At 40.5% G+C, this 21,738-nt stretch overlaps 4 protein-coding genes and 1 long non-coding RNA gene across 8 annotated transcripts; 2 read left to right on the forward strand and 3 right to left on the reverse strand.

The window, feature by feature from the left end:
- Window positions 1-105: 105 nt before the first annotated feature.
- Window positions 106-11,466, reverse strand: Ipk1 (Inositol phosphate kinase 1). Of its 2 annotated transcripts, none has more exons than XM_018012849.2 (10): window positions 11,332-11,466; window positions 10,523-11,260; window positions 9,360-9,512; window positions 7,957-8,057; window positions 5,161-5,547; window positions 4,906-4,964; window positions 3,656-3,802; window positions 1,463-2,099; window positions 370-575; window positions 106-290 (listed from the first exon to the last, which is right to left on the reverse strand). In XM_018012849.2, exons 2-10 carry the CDS (start codon window positions 10,872-10,874, stop codon window positions 140-142), a joined length of 2,193 nt encoding a protein of 730 aa, XP_017868338.1. In that variant the 5' UTR covers window positions 10,875-11,260; window positions 11,332-11,466; the 3' UTR covers window positions 106-139. The 2 variants fall into 2 exon arrangements, with proteins under 2 accessions (XP_017868338.1, XP_089328150.1); XM_089472024.1 differs by having other exon boundaries at window positions 11,320-11,460.
- Window positions 11,467-11,547: 81 nt separating this feature from the next.
- On the reverse strand, window positions 11,548-11,952 carry Dso2 (Daisho2). Its single transcript, XM_018012861.2, has 2 exons — window positions 11,793-11,952; window positions 11,548-11,712 (listed from the first exon to the last, which is right to left on the reverse strand). The coding sequence occupies exons 1-2, from the start codon at window positions 11,947-11,949 to the stop codon at window positions 11,639-11,641; spliced, it is 231 nt and encodes a 76-aa protein (XP_017868350.2). The 5' UTR covers window positions 11,950-11,952; the 3' UTR covers window positions 11,548-11,638.
- Window positions 11,953-12,652: 700 nt separating this feature from the next.
- Dso1 (Daisho1) lies at window positions 12,653-13,012 on the forward strand. Its single transcript, XM_018012862.2, has 2 exons — window positions 12,653-12,813; window positions 12,881-13,012. The coding sequence occupies exons 1-2, from the start codon at window positions 12,738-12,740 to the stop codon at window positions 12,931-12,933; spliced, it is 129 nt and encodes a 42-aa protein (XP_017868351.1). The 5' UTR covers window positions 12,653-12,737; the 3' UTR covers window positions 12,934-13,012.
- A 2,425-nt stretch (window positions 13,013-15,437) lies between these two features.
- LOC108617160 (uncharacterized) lies at window positions 15,438-16,571 on the forward strand. Its single transcript, XR_001916078.2, has 2 exons — window positions 15,438-16,337; window positions 16,449-16,571. It is a non-coding gene; the product is annotated as an uncharacterized LOC108617160 (long non-coding RNA).
- A 3-nt stretch (window positions 16,572-16,574) lies between these two features.
- Window positions 16,575-21,402, reverse strand: CAH14 (Carbonic anhydrase 14). Of its 3 annotated transcripts, none has more exons than XR_016270624.1 (3): window positions 21,171-21,402; window positions 16,926-17,899; window positions 16,575-16,867 (listed from the first exon to the last, which is right to left on the reverse strand). XR_016270624.1 is itself a non-coding variant. In XM_018012858.2 (2 exons), exon 2 carries the CDS (start codon window positions 17,891-17,893, stop codon window positions 17,021-17,023), a length of 873 nt encoding a protein of 290 aa, XP_017868347.1. In that variant the 5' UTR covers window positions 17,894-17,899; window positions 21,171-21,402; the 3' UTR covers window positions 16,575-17,020. The 3 variants fall into 3 exon arrangements, 1 of the variants encoding a protein (XP_017868347.1); XR_016270625.1 differs by having other exon boundaries at window positions 16,575-16,876; XM_018012858.2 differs by having other exon boundaries at window positions 16,575-17,899.
- Window positions 21,403-21,738: the final 336 nt, after the last annotated feature.

The raw sequence follows: 21,738 nt of genomic DNA on the forward strand, positions 1-21,738 counted from the left end.
AATACGCCCCCAGTCATAATTACAATCAATCTCCACAACAAAAGGCACAAGGAATTTCCTCATTTAGCCAGTGAACAAAAAGTGTAGCACAGTTTTGTGCGATGATTTTGGGTTTAGTTTCGCGTCGCGACTTTATTAATTAATTTAATGCGCCGCAAAACTTTTCAATCTGACGCGTTTGCTTTATATATTTGTGAAAATGGCTGTCGGGCTTGGGATCCAGATCTAAAACGCTCAGCTTGGTCAGAAATTGACGACCTTGCAGCGAAATGAGCCAAGGCTGCAAAGCACTGAAAGAGAAGTGAGCACGGATTAGTTGCGAGAAAGTATGTGTGTGTGTGTGTATGTGTGTGTGTCTCAGTCACTCACCTGTGATGCTTCGCCTGACATTGCACTTCCTGAAATGTCAGCATTATGGAGCAATCGAGCGCCGTCGCGCCCAGCATATAAGCCTGCTCGGCTGCCAACTCCTGCACATTGTCCTGCTGACAGCTGGCGAGCAGTGCCCGCAGCGCCTTGTAGCTGGGCGTGCCCTGCCGGGCATATCCTTGCGCCCACATATAATGAAAATGTCGCTGCAAATGGCCAAAAGGAGAAGACGTTAGACAGCCAACGACAGTCGAACCCAAAAGTCTTTCAGCCACTTGGCCGCCATCCAACTGAGCAGCGAGCAGCAGTGAGCAGTGAGCAGTGAGCAGCGAGCGCAAGTCCCACAAGACGCTCTCCATGACGTGTCCACTGTCCAGTGTCTGTTGTTCATTCGGTTGTCCGTTTAGCTGCCCTTTCAATTTTATTCCTTTTTAGCGCCAGCCACTCGCCTGAAGCATTGTTGAAGCCATCAGCCAGCTGAAGCTCAACGCAGTTGCACTTGAACAACGGGGGCAACAGAAAAAAGGGTGCTGAGCAGTGATCGACTGGCTAATACCCTGTTATGTAGTGGTGCAGCCAGACCAAGAGGGAACTCAGGCCATGAAATTCTTGTGCAACTTTTAGCTCTTGAATCGATTTCTCTACTAGAATATATAACCTATTTTAAAGATTATTATAAAGCATATTTAAGCTTAAAATTCTACTTCTTCTTCTAGTTCATTGACATGAATACGTTTCCAACTTACCTTAACACATTTCAAGCTCAAGCTCATCTGTATAAATGCGAGGTATCTTTTAGTCAGGCTCTTCCCCTCACAAAAATACCATTTTCTTTTCCTCATCAAACTTTTTATCTTTACCAAAACTTTGTCATGTTCCCCCCCCCCCCCCCACCAATTGGTCAACACCCTTTTTGTTAGGGTATTCCATCAGCTGATAGCTATCAAAGCGCTGTTTTATACGACCTCCCTCTACCCAACCTCCCCCCCTCAGTCCTTATCCAGCCCCTATCAAAATAAACAAAAATTGCTGAAGTCCACGCCCACAGCGTGCAGTGCCGCTTCCTCTTACAACTTTTACACCTTTTACCTACCTTGACCAACAATTGCAAATGCAAAATTTTTTGCAAAACACAATTTTTGGGTAAGTGAAATATTTCCGCCTGGCTGATCCCTGCTTGAGTCTCGCAGGGCGCCAGGGGAGACGCGACAAGTTGCGGCGCTGGGTTCAGAGTAGCCAACGCTGTCGACGTTGTTTCCGCTTCCGTTTCCGTTTCCATTGCTATTCGTGTTGCCACATTCGCTGGCATTGTTGTTGCTGTTGTTGTTGTTGCTGTTGTTGTTTTTGTTGCCTTTGCTGTTGTTGTCATTTTGGTACGCTTTGTGTACCTTGGGCTGGCTGTTTCAGCAGCTGCTGCTCGCCGCTGCGGCTGACCACCAACAGCTTTGACAAAGTCAACTATGCTCGCCTCCTCCCTCGGCTGCTCCTGCTCCAGGTACTGCTGGTTCTCTACGTGCTTTGCCCTGCCAATTTCTATAGTTGCGGTTGGCTTTGTCTTCATGCCACAACGTTTGAATGTCGATTTCCCAAATGCAGCAGCAGCAGCAGCAGCCACGTGGCTGTGGCTTTCATTCGCTGCCTGCTCCTGCTGCTCCTCTTTCTTCTCCTCCTGGCTGTATTCCCTAAGCAGGCAGGCGACCAACAAATGTTTTATAAGCGCCATAATTTCACTAGAGAATTTCAACAGATTTTATGACCATAGCATTGGGCATTGGGTATATACGGGCGATGCGTATTGGTAAAGCATTTTCGGTTTCAATGCAGATTCCAATTTTGTTGTCAACGTGTAGCCAGAAAAAAAGGTGTTGAAATGAGTGGAACAAGCACATAATAGCCAATAGCAAGAGTTCAAAAGAGACAGAGCGAGTGAGAGCGTAAGAGAGAGGGAAAGAGAAAAAGAGGTAGATATATATCTGTGTTAGCGTTTGGCATTCGAGAATTTGTGTGTTTGGCTGTTGCTGTCTGAGCATTATTTATTGAATATTTGCATGTCGAACAATTGCTTTGAGATTTTTACTCTAGTCTATTTTTTTTTCTCTCTCTCTCTCTCTTTTTTGGCTTTCGTAATTGTTTGGCATCCATGGAAATTTTATGCTGCGTATACGATAAATATTTGAGCTGCTTACAATCGATTGCAGTTCAAGCAAAAAGTTTTCCATGAATTTTCATTTCACAAAAATTTAACTGTAGCTCCAAAGAGCTTGCACAAGGAATCTAAATAGAAATCGTATCTATACAGAACTTTAAAGCTTGTTAAAGCATTTATTTACAAATTTTCAAGAATTTATTATCCATGGCCTCTACAGCAAAGATTGCATATGTTTTTACTGAAATTTTCTTGATAAAAAGCTTTCTACGAAACACATGGACCAAAACATAGTTTCTTCTACTGAAATATTTATTTGATTCTGCATAAAAAACAAAACGAATTAGCTTTTCATGCTGAAATTCGTTGTTGATATTGTGAAATTCATAGAAATGTCTGTACGCTGTTGCCCTTCCTCGCAATGCAGTTTACAGTTTCCTAATGCTGTCTCCCTCTGTTGCAGTAGCTTAAATGAGAGGCAGCGAGCTTGTACAGAGTTCTTCTAAAATTAGTAAACGAATGAGTCTGCGTACTAATTGGATTCTATTCGCCATTGCTCACTCTGACAGAGAGAGAGAGAGAGTGAGACAACAATAGTTACTGCTAAACGAGCCTGCTGTTGCTGAGCGAGAGCGAGATGGTTACTTAGACCTTTCGAAGAGACGACGAAGAGAATGAAAGAGTTCATGTATATGTGTATGTATGTGTAAACTATATAAAAATCCTAATCTATTCTTTCTACTTTCAAGAGTACACCATCCATACATACATGTATGTATACACACATGCATACAAATATGGACTCATAATAACAGCGAGCTTACCTAACATTTGCGGTGCTGTTAACTTAACAGCGAGCTTATCTAACATTTGAGGTGCTGTTAACTTAACAGCGAGCTTATCTAACATTTGAGGTGCTGTTAACTTAACAGCGTCGCTTCTTTAACAGCTATTAAGCACTTCTATTGCTCTTATCTTGCGGAAAGCTCAACAATTTAAGCCAAACTCTGTCTGTTTCAGCACAATCGTATTTCCTGCAAATATTCAACTATTCCGATTGATTCACATTTAGCTGATAAACTCAGACAGATGCAATTCACTTAATATTGATATAAATATATATATAAATGCTGCGCTCACCCTGGGAAGAGTTGAGTGTGGAGCTGCTCGCAGGAAATCGAATTCGCGTGATCGCCATAAATTAAATTCCCGCTCTGAAATACACGTAAATTATTTTGCGGACAAGCGAAAAGCGAATTCAAGGCATCGAGCATACGACCAGGAGCACTAAAAAAGCGAAGAAACAAGAAAAAATATATACTATATATAAATATATATAAAATAACACTATTAAACCATAAATATATGTATGTACGAATGGGCAGGGACTGAGTGCTGCGCGAGGGGTGGTAAATTTTTGTACGCTGAGCGGCAAACGCCAAGCCCGTAAAAAGCCGACGCGGGCCTGAACGAAAATGAAAATAAAAAGAAATAAAAAAGCACACAAAAAGAAAGTAACAAAATGCATTGAAAGTGGATGCGAAGCAGGCGGTAAACCGGAATGAAAGCGCAAGCAAATTGAATTTCGTGCACGGATGCACGCATGACTTAAAACAGCGGGCCACAAATAAACGAATGAGCCGCGGATGCCACACACCCGAAAATACAACAGAATAAGTAAGCTGGAGTCTAGGACGGCCCGGCACGACTAGACGATGATCTGTACTTGGCTTGCTTAACTGTTGTCTAGAGAGGATGGCTAACTCTGACTGGATTCCACTGAAGACTCAAAGCAAGTCCTAAACAGAAAGTCAATTCTGATTCAGAGTAAATAAAGTTTTGCTAGAAAACTCAAGTTCAAGTATTTTATAAGAGATCATTCTGATGCGAGGTATATAAGATCAAACTCCACATATAAATGGAATTAGACTCTATAAATTGATGCTTAATATCATTGTCGTTAGTTCTAAAAGTTATCAGACTGCCCTCTCATAAGAAACTCCCTTCAAGTCTGAGGCTCGCCTCTGCTTAGTCACGATTCACATATACGTCATCACAGATTTGCCTAGCTGTCTATCACAAACACCTACAATTAACGAATCCACCCTCTGCCACGCCCACACTCACTATCACTTAGGGTATGTGAAAACAAACCAGTCGAGCACCCATATTATAAAGGCTCAAGCCGGAAACAGAGCAGCGCAAAGAAAAGAGGAGAAAAAAGTGGCATTCAATTGCCTGCAGGTAAAACACGCCAGAGGCACACAGGTGAGGCTGCCTCGGAGCTTCTGCCAGTTGAAGGTGTTGGAATTATGAAGCACGACAGGACACGCAAATGGAGCATATTAAAATTTATGACTTAAAGGCGTGTTAAGCCCGGCGCAACTTACCCGGAGAACAAATGCAATGGACAATATTGGCCCAATCGCTTGATTTTACCCAAGTGCAGCTGCGAAAGAGACGAAGAAGAAGAAGAGTGGGAAGTGGATGTAGTAGAAGTGATATACGAATGTTTGTAAATGTTTGTAAATCAAATAACAAGTAGCTGGCAGCACATCAAACACACCCACACACCACTCCTCCCTCACACAGATAGCTTCCACACTCACACACACACACACACCCTCACTTAATATTCGCCTCACCTTTACCACCTGCATGCTGCAATAGCGACACCTGCATTTGTCTGGCTTTAACAACGTATCAACCGTTGGCCGCACCTTCTTCGTCGCCGTCGATTCGTTTGCCTTTACCGGCTTGGGTTCAGGCTCAGGTTCAGCTTGGGGTTCGGGCTGTGGTTCAGGTTCGCAGGTCGGGTCCATTGTGCCCTCGCCAGTTGGCATTAAATCAAATAAATCGCTGACATCACTTGGCAACTGGAGCCAGCCCTGTTTCGGTTTTATTTCGATGGCATATGTATCGCCCAGACGGCTTACTCCACAGCTACTGCTGGTAGTGCAGCTCCTACTCCTGCTGCTGCTGCTGCTGCATATGTCCGCATCCATGTCCGTGTCCATGTTCATGTCCTTTGCCTACAAATTATTTCGTTTGGCTTATTCGTTTTTCTTTTCACTTTTTTTTCTGTACATGGGTTGATCCCCAAAAATACGTTATAAAGAGGGTAGATTAGCTCTAGGAGGGTGTTATAGGCTTAAATAAGTATATTTGGTAAACCAGAATGAGAAGATTTTTTTCATATATTTTATATATGTTTTTCTAGTTATTTCCTATATCAAATTCAAGAATCTATTTATCATATATCATTCTTTCCCATTCTCGTTTTCATTTCCACACTAATTTTTTAGAGAACCTTAAGAATTAGAGTATTTCATTTTGGTATATAGGTTCATTAAGAGTATACGAAGATGATATATAAAGAGATTTCTGCTAGATGACATATAGCTCATTTCCTTAATTAAGTAATTATGACCTAACAGAACGCATGATTGTGTGAGATATCTCTCGGTCGTTCCCCATAAAATCACGCTTATTTTTTATTGCGCTTCCAAATGGAGTTGTAGTTGGAGAGAAAGAGACAAAGAGAGAGAGAGTGAGACAGAGAGGTTGCAGGCCGCGTTGACGCCATTTTGACTTGAAAATGCCAACGACTAACGAAGTGGAGTTGTTGCCAGCGACACAACACAAACAACACACACACACACACACGCGGAGAGAGACAACAATAAAATGAAGAAGGAAAAGAGGAGGAGAGCAGAAAAAAGAGTTAAGAGGCGGCTGCAACGGTTATCGCTGCAAGAGCGAACATGAACTGTAACGGCCAGCCATTGCCATTGTGCTCGTTGTCCTCGCTGTCCACGAGGTCCTCGATGTCCTGTGCCTGTTGTTGCCGCATAAAGGAAAACTTTCTGTTTGCCACGCTGATTGTATGATGAGTTATGGCACAGGTGAAATATATTTGCCCAGGTACACAGAAGGCCGGCGGTGTCCACACGTGCGCCGCGGCTCAACTTGAAATTGAAAATTAACATTTAAAGCCACAATTAAACAAGGCGCACAGCAATCCGAGCAGCTGCTGCCGGACTGCGGACTGCGGACAGTGGACAGTGGACAGTGAAGCTACTCCCAGCTCCTAGTCATATCCAATATAGCGTTAGTTATGGCATCGTTACTATGCTGCTTCTTCTTCTACTTGTTTTTATTGTTTTTCCTCTCTGCTTTTTTCGTTCTGTTTCTTTTACTTCTTGCAATTTTATTTCGGTCAATGCTTTGGCAGCAAAGCCATAAATTGAATATATAAGCATCGCGTGTGCTAACGTGGCTTAAATATGGCAGCTAACTGGACTTTAGAGATATCCTATTCAGCATTTATTTGGACCAGCGCTGGCGCCATCTAGCGTTTGGTGTAGGGTAAATAATTGAACCTTACGCCAGATGTCGCTTTGGCTTTTGTTCTCAAACTCGATTTTTGCATACAATTTTTTGAGTTTATGTGAAAACTTTCCAAATTTAAACAGAAAGCAGAAAATTTTAATATAAATATATATATATTGTAGCCGGAATGGAGAATATGCTTAAAATGATAGATATAGCGGTTAAAATTGTATGTACTAAAAATTTAAAAGTTACGAAATGTGAAAAAATGAATGAAACTGATCTAAAATCCTATAACTATCTATAAATAATTAATTGAAGTAGATCTAAAACTTATACGTAGCAATTCCAGAACAGTGTACTAATATTTTCTGTAAGTAAACAACATATTTCCCAATATACCAGCAAATTCCAATTGGAATTCAATGGGAAACTTTCAAGTCTATTCACGTCTTGCCATAAAAATGTTCAAGTTTTTTCATTACCCTCCGATTCTTTCCCTTTCAATCATATCTCATTATCTATACATTTCTCTATAGTTGATAACCCCTTCCATTCAGCCCTCTTACGTAACAGCTTTAAATTACAGGGTATATTTGAACTAGTGGCTTTGGCGGCACTTTCAAAGCAATTTTCGTCGTCCTTTATAACCGCAGCCACCGAAACGGCCAGCGGGTCCAGGCGAAGGCTTTAGCTTTTTGGCTGCCAATGCCGCTAGCCACAGCAACAACAGCAACAACAGCAACAACAACAACAGCAACAACAACAACAGCGGCAACAATGGACACAACAACAATGTGTTTACACTGTTGCCCACTTTAATTCAAAACAAAGAACCGTTGATTTATGTTGCCTTAGCTGCTGCTCCTGCTACTCCTGCTGCTGCTGCATGTCCACATCCATGTGCATCGGCTCACAGTTTTAGGTTTTTGGCTACAAAATATTTGTTTTCCTTTTATTTTTTGGAGTGCACGAAAGCGAGCTAAACCGCAGCAGCGCATATGGCGCAACCTGCCAATATTGTCCTTGTTCAAAATCTATATGTATATATATATCTATATACATCGAAATATATATACAGGGCAGCCAATATCCCGATAGAAACTCACCTGTAAATTGGCAAGTAAAACATCGAATGTGGCAGGCAATTGGGTCACATCTGGCAGCAGCAGACCGAATGGCCCCACAAATTCCTTATCCAGACGCGAAACTGCAAAAGGAGCGAAGGAACATGAATGTAAAGTGCAGTCCACTCAACTGATATATATGCGGATGCACAGTGAAATCAATGCCAACGGACAGCTGCATCAGCAGCGTAGCTCAAGTTGCTGAACTTGTGGAGCTACAAATGTTGAAGAATTTACTATGGGAAAATACAATTTTAGTACAGCTTTAAGCAACAGAGAGAGAGAGAGAGAGGGAGAGAGTTATTAAATTTATGGCAGTTTCTCTCACACTTTCTGTCTTTATAAAAGGGATATTTAGTATGGAAATATATTATTTATATAATGGAATCCTTCACAAGGCAGGCATTTAAATTTAGTACATACATATATATACATACATAAGTCACATGAACAATGTACTATAGACACTCTATAATAGATGACCAATATATAGAATCCCCATATGTGAACTAAATATCCATATAAAATCCCTAAATGTGCACTAAATGCCCATATATGCCTCTAAATGTGCCAAATCTCCATATATTTACTGAGTATTCATAAATGCACTAAATGTCCATACATATACTAAATCTCTATATATGTACTAAATGTGCATATATGCACAGAATCTCTATACATGTACTAAATATGCATACATGTACTAAGTATCCATATGTGTACTAAATGTGAATGAGTCTCTATACATATTTAGTACATGTATAGAGCGTATTGTAAGCATATTCTCAAAGTTATTCTTTAACACTTGCTTGACGTCTATGCGCCACTTTCTTATCAGCTGCCATAGGTGACAAACTCTTTTAACCCGACACGTCCGTCTAGGGCAGATTTCACTGTATGTTGATATATAGCAGACGCCGCTGGGCAATGATAAATGGTGGTTCCGAGCAGCCAGCAGCGACAGCGAGCGGCGTACAACGAGCTGCCGCCTGTTGCTGTTGGTGCAATATAAACCGAATTTTGATATATGGCTGCGACTATTGGCCGGCACCACTAATCAGTCCCATGTGGCTCCACTTTGATGTACAATTTAGTAGAAAGTGGAACAAGAGAGCAGCGAGCGGTGAGCGGAGAGCGGAGAGCGGCAAGCAGTTGGAGGAGGGACAGGGCAAGGTCTGCACTAAAAAGCTCGTTTATGATTGATTGCACGGGCAGCGGAAGCGGCAGCGGCAGCGGCTTTTGGATGCAGGCCAAAGGCGAGCGGCAAATGCAGCGCAGATCAAATACAAAATAAGACTATGACACAGCAGCTGCCTCTCCAACCACTCCCCTCCCCACTCTCTCTCTCTCTCTCTTTGCGCGTCTCTCTCCGGAGATGAACTCACCCGGCCTGTGCTGGCGTATGTGCTCGTTTATCCAGCATCTATCGCTTTCCTTTGGTATGGCAACAATATCCGCTGCACAGACAAACTCATTTCCTAATAGACGGCGCATTATCTCGATATAAGCCATAAAATCGGGCATTGTCAAGGCGCCAGCTAAAAGAGAGAAAGGCAAGAAATAAGATGAATGAAATAAACACATCTCGATGCAATGGCCAAGGGAAGATGCACAGCCAGCCACAAAAACAGATATGACTGGGGTCACAGCTCCATACAAATGCACATCTATATAAATATACATACATCTATATCTGCGCTATACAAAGCCAGCCAAGCGGGCAATAAGCATCGCACAATACACAAATTGGCCAACAGCAACGCAAAAAGGAACTAAGTTTGCTTTTGCTTTTGCTTTTGACTGCGATTTGGTCGAAATAGGAAGCTCTTATTGTTATACACTAGCTGTGCTGCATTATAAGAGGATAGCACTAGTTATTGCATATATATAGATAAAACATTCTTAAAGAGTAACTACGGCAAAAGCCTTATAGACATGTCAGTATTCATGCATTCATATACCTACAGGATTATGCATCCATGCATTATGGTTTTACATTAAACATATATCTATAGATCATTAGATATTTCCACATCTCTATATCTAAACATTAGCATTTCCATATGTCTCATATATCTATTAATAAATTATCTATACAGCCATTCGTATTCAGGTCTATAAACTTAGACTCAACTACTCAAATGAGAATGGGGCTACAAATAATTGCACTATTGTATATAATGGCTATTTAACAATATATATTAATCTTATATAGAGTTCAGCTAACTTAACATACCTAATCAAATCTATATTAACTATATAGACATCTAACGCAAAAGACTTAAAGTAGGAGCATGCATAATATATTAAATATCTTATAAAACTATTAAAATACATATTTTCGCTTCTGCCTAGCTCGCATCTTTCGCTGTCTCATTGTTGTTGCTTTGGCTTAAGCCATGGTGTTTGAAGTTGCACGCAACCATTTCCTGACCAAAACCAACAACAATAACAAGACAGCAGACACATAAATGCTATCCTATAGCTGTGCTCCCATATATATAGATATACATGTATATATAGTACGTATATATATGCAGCATTCAACCTTTTGAGCTTGATGCTTCGCTTGGGTCGGAAACGCTGGGTTGCTGTCCTTCCGGTTGGTCTGTGCTGGCCGGCTGGCAGCAACGACTCCTGCTGCTGCTGCTGCTGCTAGTACTGCTGGATATCATTTTTGGCAAACGTAAAACTTTTTTAAATTGCGGCAATGCCAGCACCAAATTTGCATTACCCTCCGCCCGATAGATCAACTCAATTTGGCTCAACTCCATCTCTGCGGGCAAGTGCAGCAGCGCGTTTAGCGACTTAGCTTCAGGCGGGGGCGGCACAGCCGACGCAGGCGGAGGCGGAGGCGTGGCAGGCGCAGGAGCAGTAGCTGAGGCTGCAGCAGTTGTCATGACTTTTGCGCGGGTGTTTGCGGTTCGTTGGCGTTGTCAAAATTGCAACTGACACGAACGAATCTCTCTGTCGCTCTCTGTCTCTGTTACTCTCCTTCCCTTTCGCTCTCTGTCGTTTGGCCGCTGGGCAGCCTGGAAGGGCCGGACTGTCGCGCCAGTGTTGATGATTTTGCCGATTGTGGTTTGTTGTTGCGGTTGGCTTTTTGCGGTTCGCTCTTGTTTATATTAGTTCTTGTATTTGTTGTTCACTTTACTCGTTGTTGCAGCAGCTTGGCACGTTTTTGTTGAGCTCTGTTGCTGCTGCTGCTGCTGCTGCTTGTCATTTGTCTGCGATAAGCTAAGCCGCTTGAAAGGCAAATTGCACTGGCTGATATATCAAGTAAAGCCTGCAAGAGAATTGTAATAACATAATGCCATATTTATTGTGTTACAGTATTATATTTACGTATATTCATACTTATAATTAACTGTTTTAATTAAGAGATTAAGACAAGCCGGCTGAACAAAAGATCACAACTAAGCTGCACTTGAAGAGTGTGCCCAAACTGAATCAGCTGAGCGCCAGCTGAATATGGCGGTCGGTCGATAATCGATCAAGCAAGCAGCAATCGATGCAGCCGCCACGCAAGTGTGACCAGCATTTGTATAACTAAAAAAACACACACAATTCAAATATATGGAGAAAAGCAAATTTAAATTTGTTTTTCAATTTTGTTTTTTTTTTTTTTTTTAATTTATTAATTTATTCCATTTTCAGTTTCAGTTTAGTGTTTGCGTATGTATTGACCATTCTCTGTTTGAATGAGTGTGTGGCCGCCAGAGTGAATCACCTGAGTGGCTATAAAAATAGAGTAATATAATTAATTTATATGTTTTTAATGTTTAATGCATATAATATTTGTATATGTATATACATACCAGCATTCGCACTTGCCAGCGCCGCAATCAAGGCAAAAACAAATCCGCAGATCTTTAGACAATTCATGTTGCTTAATTCTGGCTGTAGTATGAACCTAGAGATCGGATTGCAATGCGCTTTTATAGACTGACAGAGACAGAGGCAGAGGCAGAGCATTGGCAGCAGCGCTGACTGGAATTTCCAGTGTCTCTGGCTAATCAGTATTTACTTAAAGTATACAGAAAATACCCAAAGCCCGGGAGCAGCAACAACAAAATTGATAACTGGAACTTTGATGCAAATTCTAATTGGATGCTCATAAATACATATGCATGTAGATGTATATGTAAATATATACATATGTATATAGAGCTAATAGAATATAATATGTTGTATATTTAATGCTACCTAGTAATATTTCAAGTGCATCTAAATACATAAATAGTAAATATTATTATATGTAAATAATATAGTACAGTACTGATTCGCTAATCGACACACTTCCTTAATGGCGTCAATATTGAAAACTAGATGTGAAAATAGATAAGTTAGAAAAATCTGTGCAAAAAGCCAAGTTATGCTAGGAGGATCTTAAAGTATTTAGATCTAATAAAAGAAAAGTTCTTTAGATCCCTGGAGTTGCTATATTCGTCTTTGATTGCATGACTCTTATAAGGGTTTTCTGGGCTAGTAGTAAGAGACCATATTAGTATTAGTCGAGTAAACCTACCTATTCCAGTTTTCGGTTCAAGTTTAGTCTCAAACGATCGGCTGATAGTCTGTTGTATTGAGTATCTGATCTTTTAACCTGCAAAATTCCAAATCGCTAGGAATTTCCCGAGACGCAGTCGACGCAGCAGCCAGCCCCAGCCAGCAGCCAGCCACTGGCAGTTGCTATAAAAGATCAGCTCCGCTCTGGGCTGCAATCAGTATCAATCGAATACAGAAACAAATCAAATCCAAAGATGAAATTCCTCCAAGCAGCTGCCCTTCTCCTGGCCCTCATCGGTGCCTTTGCCAGCGCAGAGCCTGTGCCCAAACGTAAGTCTACTCAAATTTCAATAGCATATCAATCAATCAATCAACATCAATCAATCAATCTTTGCAGCTGGCACTGTGCTCGTCCAGACCGACAACGTTCAATACATTCGCACGGGTTAAACTCTTCGAACACTTTAAACAATGAAACTGAATTGCCTCTAAAAATAAAATGAAAATATTAAATTAAACCTAAAGCTTATACTTTTGTAGCCTTTTTATTTAAATCCATATTTGTTTGTAGGTAAAATAATATTTTACTTTCAGAAAGCGCATGAAATAACATGCGAATGATTTCTTTCCCCAAATGTTTACTAAATGGTTGGGAAAAAGGCAAAACATTTGACAGCACAACGAATTTGGTATACTCTAACAAAAAGTTTAGCAATTGAATCATGGAAAGATATACTATGTACGTGCTATGTACATATGTATATAGAGAGCCTGGAAATATATGCATATACATATATTGTTATTGTTTATACGAAATTAAATTTATATATTTATTTATATCTCCTAACTTTCTTATTGATATGTAATGTAAAATATATATTCTGAATTATTTTTATATCTTTTGTAAATACATATATGCAAAATATATATATATGAAAATATATGTAAAAAATACATTAAAATACATGATATATACCGAAAAATAAAATATTAAATTGTATTCATTTTTTTATTTATTTTTTTTATTTTTTTATTTATTTTTTTTTATTTTTTTATTTATATAAATAAATTTTTATATATTTTTTTATATGATTTATGTTTGATTAATTATTACTCTTTCCCTCTCTAATATTTTATTAAATTTTCTGAGTACTCAACAACGACAATCAATCAAGAAGAAAAGGAAATTTAATATATACAAAAACCTTTAATCTGAATACTATATATCTTCTCTTTAATCGCTCTGATGCCCATTCCAAGCTTCCTCATATACTCCACCTTCAACCACTAATAACATTCAGCATTTTCATCATACCCCGAATGAGAGTTAGGGTATTTGCAATAATAATGATATGCAACATTTCCAATGCACAATTGTTAACTTATTTGTTTAGTGCCTGACGATTTCCTGGAATACAGATTTCTGCTTTATGGAAACCAGTTACAACGTCAAGTTTAATTGAATTCACAGAAAATCAATTAAATTGTCGCTTCATTCATAAACGTGTGGCAGTTAAAAGATATAGATAGATGTAGATATTATCATATTTGATGACATTATAGTATAGGGTATTCACTAAGCAAACGAATTCTAGTCGAACTGAGGTATATTTATTGTTGGGATATTGTAAATCTATTAAATTTTCATATTATTTATTTGTATATCAAAGAAAACTCGCATTAGTTGTCTGTAGGGCATATCTTAGTCGTGTTCTCTATGCAATTGGCATAGCTAATACGTAGTTTACCCAATGCATGGAACGGGTTTTTTGCATCAACTTGTTATCAGCAGCTGAGCTGACATTTGTTGTTGATTCTCTTTGATACTAAATGAAATTGGAAATGCCCCAGAGTGAGCCCGACAATGTCAGGTCTAGCTATATATATTATATATAAACGTATACTCTACAATGCGACTGTAATGGAAATGTGAAAAGTTAAAAGTTTGTTGCACCTTTTATAAAATATTTAGCTCATCTATTCTACCTAGTTTTTCAGTACAGAGCATCTGCTAGCCGGGCCAACCCCACTACAATTTATTTTAATTGCTGCTGGCAGTAGAAGCGAAGACTTCATATTTTTGTATATGAGTAAAACTTTAAACAATTTTCAGATGCCCCAAAAGGCGAAAACTATTTTTGTGCATTGTTTTCACTTTGTGGAATACCCCCAGCCCCCAACCGCCGATCCCCAACCCCAGCCCGGCCCATTCCTAGCTGTAGCATGGTTCGTTACATCAACAATTATTTGAAACTTTTACCGCAAATATTTCCACGCCTGAAATAAATTGTAATAGAAGAAGTCTGCCTTTTGGTTTAACAGCTCGTATGATTGTGTCGGCGAGACTTTGGCTGTCCGCCGGAGCCAGAAGGCAGCAGCCGCAACCGGGGCAGCAGCTCAGCCAGGCGACTATGGGGAGGCGGGGGCGAGGGCGAGGGCGAGGGCGATGCTCGAGTTAATCCTTTTTGATTTTCGACTGCACCAAAATTCCAGCTAACAACAATTTGTGTGTAGCCCCAACCCAAGGGCGGTTGCTCTGGCAACAGGCAATGACTGCAATGGCTGCTCCTGTGTGTGTGTGTGTGTGGGAGCGGGGGGCAGTCAATATAGCCGGGCCTTACTGTTGCCATTTCGCATTGGGCGCGTGGAATTTGCAACGAGCTTCGCCATCTTTCATCTCTCATTTCAAAGTGAATTTTGCGACCATGCGAATTATGCTGCAAGAAGTCGAAGGGTTGGACAGCCACGCCCCCTTTCACTTGCCGCCTTCCTCACTGCTGCTTCTCGCTCCCTTTCATAAGAAATTAATTTAGACTTGTTTCAAGCTTGCCTTTGGCTACGAATGCAAACAGTGGGCCAATTGCTCGTTTTCTGTGACAAAAATGGAATTTGAACTATTTTATATTCATAAATCATTCATCATTTAAGGAAATTTGTATATCTCTATCGTTTTTTTTTTAGTTTTTTGTCGGGTTTATGTACCCCGATTGACCCACTGTGCTCTGGTTTATTGGCTCTTGAAGCAGACTTTGACTATGTGCTCCAATGCATTCAAATTTCATTCAGCTCAGCTCCTGCCAGCAATTGGAATACACTTTAAAGATTTCAATTGTTCGGGATTTTCTTTTCGAGCACGTGATGAGAGCGCGCGAGCTGTGGGCAAAGCCCAAGAAAACAGAAAAAACAACTGGGAGGCTAAGAATATGCTAGTCGACTGACTGCCTGACTGAGAGATACCCTGTCTTCGAGATTTATTATATATGTATATTCTAAGAGCAAAGTACATATGTACATACATTATAGCATATACACACTTACACATATTGAGAGCAGTCCATCATGGCAGTAATGTTCCCAGATAACTTTGCTTCTGGTCTCAGGATCTTAATGAAATTTTGGGAGCATATATACGACAGCTTAATGTGTCTGCATATAAATGTCGGATACTGTAACTATTTTTCTAAGGAAACTAATTCTACAGTATCGATCAGCCTTATATGTACTATGTTACATATTCATATACTTGACATACTTACCCTTTAAGGATACGTCATACCCCATTTAGTTAGTCTCACTGAAAGCCAGGGTATGGAAAAACCTGATAACAAGTGCAATTGCCGCAGCTTTGGCTGTTGGATTTTCTGCTGCTTTGGCGCTGCCTTCCGCTTGGCTGCTATAAAAGCAGCTGCTGCCGTTAATTCCACATCAGACTTAAAGCGAATCAATCGCAGCACAGACTTACTTTATATACATACACAAGATACATAGACTATATACAATCAACATGCAATTGATCAAGATTTGCGGCTTTGTCTTTGCTCTGATTGTGGCTATGGCCAGCGCTGAGCCGGAGCGTAAGTAAACCCTCTACCCCTAGCAGTTAGGGTATAGCCTGTAACTGTCTGTGTATCAACTATTCCTCACTAACTCTCTCTCTCTCTATTTTTCTCTCTCTCTCTTTCCAGCTCAAGGCACGCTGCTGATCCAAACAAATAGGGGTCAGGGCATTTTCAGAGGCTAAAACTTAACTTTTCGAGTTAACTTAAACTTCAATGTAAATAAAAATATTAAATTCGAAAACTAGAAAACTAGTATCTAATTAATTTATTTAACTTTTTACTCAAAGACTCAGCTGAGACCTTAAAAGGTCGAAGTTACAATAAAACTTTGCTTCCAAATAAAGATAGATAGAATATAATACTTAACTGGCATTGTGTAAAAGAGATATGTTTCCTAATGATCCTAGAGTAAAGAACAGTTTACTTAGACTTTTCGATCAAACTTTCATTATAGCCGAGATATGCTCAAAAATAATTCGCTTTAGTCTTCCTAATTGACTTTTATCGAGTATGGATAAAATAGTCTCTTTTAATCGGAACAGGAGCTAAACATACTACAAAGATTTATAAAAAGAACATAAGAAGTGAAATTTCGCAAATTACCTCTCAACAAAAAATGATTCCCATGTATTGCTTATGAATTTAACTCAACAGGAACAGAGCAACCTTTCTCTCTCTAACTTTCCCCTCTTTCTCTATTAATAACAGTTCAATGAAACGCAACGATCGCCCAGCGGCTTCTTCTGGCGGGCGTTCCACACGATGTTCCGTCCGCTCAGATCGCAAATGTCTCTGAAGCGAGCCAATTGCTCGGGGGCAATGTAGAAGGTGCGCGAGCAAATAACCCATAGGCTGGGCAGAACGAAGTTGCCGTTGGTATAGGTGCCGCGATAGCTGTAATAGTCGCTGCCGAAGCACCACATCAGGGTGGCCAGGTCGAAGGGCGGCAGCTCGATCGCTGAGCCGGCTGTGCGAATGGAGGCCAAATTGTTGATGATCTGATCGAACATATAGTTCTTCTGCTGTGCGAGATCGAACATGTAGGACACCGTTAGGTATTCGTAGGGGGCATCGCTAATGTTTGCGGCATGCAACACCTGCATCTCCATGGCATAATTGTGCGAGTCAATCGAGTGCTCCGAGCTCCATTTGAACGAAGCCTCCATAAAATAGTAGTTTGCTGGCAGATTCCCACCCGTAATGTACGGCGTATATTCCGGGGAACAGCAAATGCGCATTATCACCGTGCAGCCATTGTTCTCGAGTATCACGGCCGGTGGCAGCTCGTCGTAGCTGTACCAGCGCAGCGATTCCTGCAGCTCCATTTTGTAGGCCACGCAGCTCTCAATGTTAATTGGCGACGGCTGTCGCTCGATTAACGATCGGCGACGCTTGGGCTTGTGTATTTCAGTCAATATAACCGTCGCCGATTTCAAATGCGCCATCAAAATCGTCGCCATAATGCAGCTAAACAGAGCCATAAAATAATTCGACTCATAGACCGTGTCCATGAATTTGGCAACATAATTCGTAATGGTGTCCCAAAGTAAGGTAAGCACCCCAAGCAACATGATTAGCTAAGAGTTATAAAAGAAATGTAAACATAGAATTTAAAATTTAAAAATAAACAAAATTTGAAAAAATTAAAAAAAAAACCTTTCGGCGACTGCAAGATTTGAACCGGGGGCTGCTTGCTTACCGTGCGCACTCCTTGCCATTGCGCTACAGCTTTGACTTAGCTAAGATCACAAGCAAGAGCGAGACAGATAGAGTAACAGAAGCAAGCAAACAGCCATTGCTGTTAACATCAAGGCAACCAATTAACACCACTTTTATTATTGATTTCTTTATAATGTATTAGAAGACTTAGCTAAGATCACAAGCAAGAGTGAGACAGATAGAGAAGCAAGAACTAAGACAGAAGGAAGCAAACAGCCATTGCTGTTAAAATCAAGGCAACCTGTTAACACTACTTTTCTTATTGATTTCTTTATAATTAATTAAAAGAAATTATTCATTCTATATGCGTAAAGACTGTCCTACGGGAAAATGACTACGAAGAAATAATTTGTCTAACCTTTCTCAGTGTACTAAAGCAGTGAGACGAAATATTGAATTAGCCTGTTGAGATTAGGGTCAATAGTCATTGACTAACTGAGGCCTTAATAGCCTATTCGGAATGATTTGAAAGGGCGCACACTGCCTGCTGGCTCTGAATGGAGACTCATATGCAGTTTATGGGCTGATAATATGCCTGTGAAGGCTAACAAGAAGAGGATCTACGCAGACAGTTTTAGTGGGGACCCATTCAGGCTGTTGCATGGGCTTTGAAGTTTTGTTGCTCCACCACAGTGAGAGCTCATGAATTTAAGACTTTTAGTCGAGCCATAAACCAGTTGTGATAACAATGAGCAAAACACACACACACAGAGAGAGACAGGATATCCACAGGATGTGGCCAACAGTCCTGGCAGCAACTTATGTATATAAATACCTGACAGCGCAATGCACAACAGGCCAACAGCAGGACTCAGGGCTCGTCCTGTTGCTCCGGTTGCATCTCCTTTGCTGCTGCCAAACTTTGCCAACGCGTGCTTCATAAAATAGTCATAATGCATGTTTTTCGGGCTCGGCCTATTTGGCCATAAGCTAAAGGTAAACCCAAAGCCAAATGCTGAACTTTCTGCCATGTAATTATACGTGCACATGGCAAACAGGACAGCATGTCCTCCTCTCTGAGTGTGTGCGTGTGAGTGTGTGTGTGTCTCGTATTAGAAAGCCCATTAAAAGTTCGAGCCGCTGGGCGTGCAAAAAACAAAAGCTGAAATTGCATTGGGACTTGTTGGCGAGTCTATTAATTAAACACCTGCTAAAGCTAGACTAAAGTTGCATAAAGTACAAAATAGATTTTGCACAGTGTACAAAGTACAGTGAAGCCAAGCTAAGCATACCTAAACTGATGTAAGGCTACTTTGCTACTCTTAGCTTCAGCTTAAGTGAGCTACAATGGAAGGAGGAGTTTAAATGAGTTAATAGATCTTTGTGTGTGGGGCTTCACTGTGCTTAGCTTATTGCCTTTAGATCTACTACTTTTCTATGCTATAAATACGTGCAAACATGTTAAGCCCGAAAGTATGCAACAAATAAAGGTTATTGAAAATTTGAATAAGAGCAGTAAGGCTAGTCATCTCTCACTCCAAAAATGGAGCCATAAGCTCTAATTCTGCTATCAACAATGTAATTTTATTTCATAATTTCCTTGTTTAAGGAAATATTGTTGGCAAAAGAGAAAGAAAAACAACAACTAAACCGATGTTAATCAAGAAGAAGCAGCAGCAGCTTCAGTAGCAGATTGTTTGTTGCGGCTAAAGCAAATCACTATACACAAACACTAATAAGACCAAGGTACACACACACACACATACGTATTTGCTGCATTAGAGCCAGTGCCAAAAGCCGCAGCGAAACGTTTGCGATTGACAGGCTTAAGCTTTGCAGCTCGAATAGTTTTTCCTAGGCATGAGTGTGTAGGTGTGTGTTAGTGTGCGTGTAGTAGGGGTTTAATGAGGCAACGTCAATATAACTGCTGTGCAGTAATTAAATTGAAACCACACTGTGTAAACAGCAACAAAAACAAACACGAAAAAAGCTGAGGAAACATAGAGAAATTTCGCTGTACAAAGCTAAGCCGGCGGGAGAGCGATGCCTAAAGAGAGAGCGGGCAGGGGGCAATGGAAAGAGAGAGAGAGAGAGAGAGGGGCGTAAAATGATTACCTGCCAGCGTAAGTTTATTTATGGCTGCGCAAGCAAGTCATAAACAGCAGCACACGCAGGCAGACCAACAGAGAAAAAATCAGGTGGAGAGAGGGAGGGGGGGCCGCCGGTATACTGTACGAGAGGGGCGGTTAGGCATGCCTGTTGCAGGTCTAGGGCAGCTGCACACACGCCCACTTTGAAGAGAGAGAGAGAGCGAAAGGGAGCTGCAGGGCGGCTTTAAGTTGTTGCTGTTGTTGCTGTTGCTGCTGCTGCTGCTGCTGTTGTTGTTGTTGGCCTGGCCTGTTTGCCTGGCGATAACTTTTGACTCTCAAAGCACAAATATTGTAGAGTGCGTGTATTTACACACACACAGGCAGACAGAGCTCGTGTGCGTGTGTGCGCGTAGGCACAACTTAATATTGAATTTATTATATTTGTTGGCCATAGCTTTCTGGCTGCACTTGCAACAGGAAAACTGAAAAACTCGCTTGCAAATTATTTTGCAGGACAAACAGTTTTAATGCTCTCAGCCAATTGGCAACGCATGTGGTGGGGTATATAGGTATGGAGTGTGCGTATGTGACGGCTGGTAGAAATAGAGATGGAGAGTTGACTCGGAGTGCCTTTTCTATAAGATCGATAAGTCGGGAATTATACGATCTACAGTCTTTATACGTGGTATATGGATACTCAGAGTATACGCAAGTAAGAGGAGTTTCCTTTTTTGGATACCTTAGAAAGGTGTCATAATAGAGCACTATATTTCGCTTAAAGACTCAAGGAAACATAAGGACTAGATATTAGAAGGAAGTTACTCCATTTGACGGCCTGCAATATAACCAAAGGATATCTCCTCGTCGATCACCTTAATGCTCTTATAATATTTTCAAGTTCTCAGAATTGTTAGGGTATCTCTCAGTCCACCGCCGGAGCTACTCTCCCCACTTGCAGCACCGTTGCTGTTGGCTTTTATCGCAAGCAAAGTTCTGTTAGCCAAGTTAACAGCTGCATGCAATAAGTTACTGAATTATGCCAACAGGCCGCACAACTTTTCGGCCATTATTCACATGTTTTCGGGTTTCATAGACTCACCTTTCGGTCCCACCGCAAAGTCACGTCAATTACTTGAAGCGAATGCCAGCAACAAACGATAAACAATGCAAAACACCAAAAATAAATCAAAAATGTACAAAATAGTTTAAGTCTGTGTAAATTTAAGTTTCTGGTCTTTTTTTACTGTCTGTTCTGAGATACGAAACAATTTGGAAAACAGGCTCGCTTTGATCGTTCGACATGTGAGGTAAGACTGAAATCAGGTATAATAGAGCTTTTCAATAGAACCAAGATAAGTTCAAGTTGCTTTAGCCAAATATGTCAATTGAGTATTAACATTAGAAAAGTTGTAAGTAAAACTGAATTTGGTATTTTCTTAGTATTTTACTGTAGTACTTTACAGTATACTTCTTAGCAAGCTTTTAATCTGAATCTTACAGATATCCTATATTATTATTCTACTGTATATTTGAAATATCAGCACAAGCTTAACTATCTTGATGTTTGCTATAATCTCGTTGGCTCAATTTGGTTTATCTAGCATAACTCGAGTTTGATTAGAGCGATTGACTTCAAATTCAGCATATAGATGCTCCTGGAGTAGAGG

This window comes from Drosophila arizonae, chromosome 5 (assembly GCF_054131065.1).
Source record: "Drosophila arizonae isolate 15081-1271.41 chromosome 5, UAZ_ARI_1.0, whole genome shotgun sequence".
Taxonomy (NCBI): Eukaryota; Metazoa; Arthropoda; class Insecta; order Diptera; family Drosophilidae; genus Drosophila; species Drosophila arizonae.